Raw genomic sequence first — 5,691 nt, 5'->3', positions numbered from 1 at the left:
TGATTTTCTACAATTGGTATCAGCCACACTGCACAGCTATCTATCAACTTATAATAGTGACTTACCTAGTGAATCCAGTCAAGAATCTCAGTTTGTCATCTCCCTTTGTGGTACTGTTACCAGTTAGTTCTACCTAGAAGTATTTATACTTAAGACTGTAATTATAATTTTAGATATTGCAGCATCTGCTTATGGAAGAGAATATTTGTCATCTTGTCCTGAAGGACAGGAACTGTTGAAAAACATGTGCTCAGTGTTGGCTACAGCCCCCCTCTCTCAAGGATGGTAAACCTTAAAATAATTATTGCTATGATTATTTTTATCATTTTATGTCTCACTTATAGTGCTAAAATTAAGAGGTTAGTTTTAGAATGTTAATTTATATCAGCTTAATGGTCTCTTTCATCTATAGTCTCATTCTTATGCTCCTCTATAACATCAGGTACCTAATAATTTTAACAATATTTATAAGTCTCTATATGACATAATTATAGTATTAATCAAAAAGGACTAACATTATTAAGATCTGAACCCGATCTACTGAAAATATTAATGTGGCTAGCTAAAGGTAATACCCTATAGGGGGTATATTTCCCAGGGAAAATATTTTATGAAAATCACCTTTCAACCTACTCACAAGAAAATTTATTTTGCGTTTTTTCTCTACTGACCATTATTAGTATGATAAAAAATAATTTGCATAGATAGAAATTTTCATGAATTTTTTAAAGCTGTGAAATTAGCAAAATTAAATCCCCATGAAATATATCCCCTATACGGTAAATACATGTACATTTGTACTTTTAATATCTTTACATGTAGAATGTGTCATGTATATATGTTGTTATTCTGGCATATGGCTTTATTCTTGGGATTGTGTGAATTTACGAAATCATTATTTTTATAAACCTTTTCTAGATCTGCCCATGTCAGGCATGGCTATACCTTGTTTTTTTTTTAAAAAATACTGTGTATTATTATTATTGTTATTATTTTATTATTTTTATCATTATTATTATTGTTGTTATTTTAATCATTATTATTATTATTATTATAGAGGATGTTTGCAGTACAGTGTCATTGTATTGTCTCCAGTTGGTACAGTCACTTATCCTTGAGCCATTGACTCCAGCACTAATGCAACAAGTAATGGAATCAGTTACTCCTGAACTACTACAAGAATTTGCTTCTTCTAAAAGTGAAGAGGTAATTTACTATGATATCATGATATTGGCGTTTTTATTTGTTTTTCTTTCCTCGCTTTCTCTCATGTTTCCTTTTTTGTCATACTATGTGTAGTTTAAGCAAGTGGCTTGTGAATTGATGGTGGATATTCAAAGGCTTTAATGACAATACTTCTATAAGCTGATAACTGTTTCTAATAATTATGAATCACCTAAGTCACTTAAAACTGATGATTAATATCTGTTAAGGCAGATTTACAATATTACGCTAGTCCTGACGTTACATTGACGCTGGAGACTGGAGCGTCAATGTAACATCAGGACTATCTGGTTCAATTCCAGCATGAAGCATGCATCAAAAGGTCAAATTGCACACACTTTTGATTAAAAATTGATGGTACGTTGGCCTAGCGTAATATTGTAAGTCCGCCTTTTACCATTAAAAAGAGACAAGCATGATTTAACAGTGTTGCATTACACTGTCAAGAGATTATATTATTTTTGTAATCATGCATCACGTGAGTTCTGCTTTTGAAAAATGGTGGATCTTTCCCAATGGAGAGCCTGCATTGGCCTATGGAATAGCTGTAAGACTGCTGCTTGTAGGTCAACTCAATTTTGCCATCCAAATTTGTGTAAAACTGTGGCTAGAGACAAGACCAGCAATGTTATATCTTTGTATCTGATTGTCGCTTTAGTCTACCTTAGTAATGTAGCATCTTTACTTTTTCCAGGTAGGTAACTCTATAATGCTATAACAATACTAATTATCTATGTCAGGCATTATTACTAGTTGTTCCTCTGCATGCTTTCGTTTTGTCTTGGCTGGAGGATTTGCTTCCATTTTAGTTTGTATTTTTCTGTATTTCGTTGTCTGTCGGCTACTTCTGTTCTTGTCAGGAGATATTGAACTCAATCCTGGTCCTATAACAGGTATGTATGAATTTATATGTATAATTGGGGCGAGACCTGTATGAATCACTTTAATTTTATCTTAACTATATGGTAATTATACTTGTAGGTGACCCTGAGGAAATATTAAGGATGTGCTCTGACAAACTTGTTAATGCAATTTCTTCAACACTTATTAAGGCAACAAATAGGCTGTATGCTAAAAACTTAATACCACAACAAACCAAAGAAGAGATGCTTTTATCATCATCTACACCTCGTAATAGAGCCTATTTACTTGTGAATGTCCTTGAACAACAGTTGAAGGCCTCTCTGGATTCATACCAGTATCTATTTGATGTATTTCATACATTAAGGAACCCAAGAAATCGGGCACTAACAGATCTAGTCAATTCTATCTTTGGTATGTATGTAAACTATTTGCTACAGTGATTATAATATGCATACTGGTATATGGTACACTGAAGAGCTTCATAATTTTTATTATAATTAAAGCTGGTGAAAAGTACATGTTAATTATAAGCACATCCATTGTTTCCCATTACAGATTAGGGTGGGCTTGTTTATTTTCATTAAATTTATTTGTATCACTTGTATAAACTGTGTGTATGTAAAGTAAACCCTTAATAATGAATTGCAAGTTTGCAACACGGCACCATTAATGCTAGAAACAGGAAACTACGCAGGGTTTGCCACATGCAGCTTCTTATCAGTGGATTGTTAAGTTGCTCAAAAATTGGACCTAAGACAGAGTATCTTGACAAAAATCACAATGAGAGATTTCTTCATTTTATTTTTTCTGATACATATACATGTACTTATGTTGTGTATCAACTTTGAGCTGATTCCAATAAAATTTGGATTTTTAATGAATTTAAAAGTTGCTCTAAATGCGATGTAGTGCTCGTCAGTTTGTGAAGCATCCATACTTTGTGGGAAACCCTGTGTCTAATTGGAGTGGCCTTAGGCCAAATTTTCAAAGTGCTATAATGAATTTTTTTTTGAGGAATATATGGGCTTTGTAACTTGTGGTGTGATTAAATAAAAAATTTAGGCTTACTAACCATTATTTAGGGATTATAATTGAGGGTGTATATAGTCTCGTCCCCCACCCCTTTGCTTTAGGGGGACGAGACTAGGGTGTATATAATGTTCACTATATATACAGTGGATCCTTATGGAGTAAATTTGTATTATGTGCAATTGTGTATAATTATTTGAAATTTTATATTATTTATCCATAATAACTAAAAATGGCTTAACCCAAATTTAATATAGCCTTAGATTTATAATTATGATATAAATGTGCTATTAGTGCTGGTATTATTGTTGACAGGTCAGTCTGATGAAATTGAACCATATTACCCTGATGATGTAAAAAAATATGCTGATATTTTAAAACAAAACTACAAAAAACAAAGTATTATTGGAACAGATTGGCCACCAAAAGTTGGAAATGATGACGTCTTTGGAAGATTAGCACTTATACAGCAAAAAGATAGCACAACTTCTCAAGAAAATAACTCAACTTTTCATCAAGATAACTTTGTTCCTCAAGATGACGCTTCTACTCAGCAACAAGAGTCGTCAGATTGGTACTTTCTACGGGGACAAGTAGATGAAATATATCATCTCGCTGGAAATGAAAAAGTTGATATTAAGGATATTCTAAAACCTACAAAAGATTTTCTAAGTCTTGTAGTTTTAATAGATGGTCCTCCTGGCATTGGCAAGACAACACTTTGTCGTAAACTTTTACATATGTGGTCTGATGGAGAACTCATTCCGCATTATGACTTGGTACTTTACTGTCCTTTGAGAAATGAGAAGATAGCTAAAGCCGATACATTAAAAGATCTATTTGTGTATAAACGTAATAATGTTCCTATGATAGTTGATTTGTTTGAGGAGTGCAATGGAGAGGGGATGCTGATAATTTTTGATGGTTGGGATGAACTAAATGAATACCACAGACAATCTTCATTAGCTGCTGCTATTATTCGTAGAGAGCAGTTAGACCAATGTTCAGTAATTGTTACCTCTCGTAGCTATGCTTCCTCTTCACTTATAAAAATGTCTCCTCTCAATAAACATATTCAAGTTATTGGATTTTCTAAGGATGAAATAGCGAAAGTAATTATACAAACACTTCAAAAAGATGAAAAATTAGCACAAGAACTCATTGCAGAAAATATTGGTCATGGTAAATTTTTCCGATTTGAATCTGTTTTTTTTGAAGTCAAAAGTACTGATAAAACTATAGGGTCAAAACTAGCAGTGAAGCTAATTAATGAACTTAAAGTACAAAGTGATGTCCAATCGTTATGTTTTATACCTTTAATCTGTTCAATCATCATTTTAGTGTATGATACAGAAAGAAAACTTCCAACAACACTTACTGAATTGTATAAGAACTTTATTTTACAAACTATCAACAGGCAAAGAGAAAAGGATGGTGATGATCCACAGGTCCTAGACAGCCTTTGTTCATTACCAGTAGAGTTAGCAACACCTTTTGAACAGATTTGCTATTTTGCTTACACTAACCTGGCTAATACAATAATGACATTTTCTTCGATACAAAAGATGTCAGCAGCCAAGGGCAATAATTATTTTGGACTATTAACAACTTTGAAAGATTACAGGCAGAAAAAGTATCAGTTTCTGCACTTGAGTATTCAAGAGTTTCTAGCAGCATGGTGGATACATAAGCAACCGAACCCAGAGCAGATATTTCATACACATTTGGAAAATGAACACTTTCGAATGTGTCTGAGGTTTGTGGCAGGCCTAACCAAACTTAGTCCACATGAGAATTATGAACAATACTTCAATAAATCAATTAACTTACAGTGCAAAACAAGAAGGTTATTTGGATTTGATACTCAATATCAGTCCTATTTCTATACTAATCCAATAGTTAATCATGTCCATCATGATAACTTCCTTACTCATGTTGATGGTTTTTCTATTCTCCTTCTTCATCTCCTTTACGAATCACAAAATAAAGAACTATGCCAAACATTAGCACTATCCATTAGTCCTCAATCAATTTGTCTTCATGCATTACAATTTTCACTATTTGACGTATTGTGTCTTAACTATTTTCTTAATGCCAGCAGTACTACCCGCTGGAACCATCTTCATCTCATGCCATTATATCAAGATGAACTATCAGTATTGACTACCATATTGAACACAAAAAGACTAGATGTACATTTTTACGGACTCACCAAAAATACAATACAACAATTAAGAAATATCCAGGAGTACTACATTGAAATATCAGTTACTTCTTTATACACGTGTGATGTACTTGTACAAATCCTCAGTTTTTCCGCACAAATAAAAATACTGCACTTGAAAATGAATGAAAAAATGCAAAAATATAATATGGAGCATTGCTGTTGTTCTGATCTTGAGAGATGTTTAACAGAAAAAGTAACTCTACAAGAATTCAATGTTGATCATAGACAAGCAAATAGATCTCATTTTGCTGATATCCAAGAAAAAATTGATGTTCATGAAAGGAATATATTCAATACTATCATTAAAGGAATATGCAAAAATACAAGTATAACATTTCTTTCAATAG

The 5,691-nt window shown here is 32.7% G+C and overlaps 2 protein-coding genes across 2 annotated transcripts in view; both read left to right on the top strand.

Annotated features, from left to right (window-relative positions):
• Window positions 1–11: 11 nt before the first annotated feature.
• On the top strand, window positions 12–1,416 carry LOC105314613 (heat shock factor 2-binding protein-like). Its single transcript, XM_020003162.1, has 7 exons — window positions 12–122; window positions 174–285; window positions 345–359; window positions 413–442; window positions 495–568; window positions 1,058–1,206; window positions 1,300–1,416. The coding sequence occupies exons 2-7, from the start codon at window positions 245–247 to the stop codon at window positions 1,345–1,347; spliced, it is 357 nt and encodes a 118-aa protein (XP_019858721.1). The 5' UTR covers window positions 12–122; window positions 174–244; the 3' UTR covers window positions 1,348–1,416.
• Window positions 1,417–1,715: 299 nt separating this feature from the next.
• The window catches only part of LOC100638402 (uncharacterized), a 4,764-nt gene continuing 788 nt past the window's right edge, over window positions 1,716–5,691 (top strand). The window contains exons 1-4 of the mRNA XM_020003161.1: window positions 1,716–1,918; window positions 1,965–2,117; window positions 2,206–2,499; window positions 3,433–5,670. Coding sequence (XP_019858720.1) covers window positions 1,723–1,918; window positions 1,965–2,117; window positions 2,206–2,499; window positions 3,433–5,670 — 2,881 coding nt within the window. The 5' untranslated portion in view covers window positions 1,716–1,722. The remainder of the gene's footprint in view (window positions 1,919–1,964; window positions 2,118–2,205; window positions 2,500–3,432; window positions 5,671–5,691) is intronic.

Source organism: Amphimedon queenslandica, unplaced genomic scaffold, assembly GCF_000090795.2.
Source record: "Amphimedon queenslandica unplaced genomic scaffold, v1.1 AMPQUscaffold_12734, whole genome shotgun sequence".
In the NCBI taxonomy this organism is placed as follows: Eukaryota; Metazoa; Porifera; class Demospongiae; order Haplosclerida; family Niphatidae; genus Amphimedon; species Amphimedon queenslandica.
Note: the sequence above shows the minus strand (reverse complement) of the source record. Positions and strands in the feature narration are given on the sequence as shown.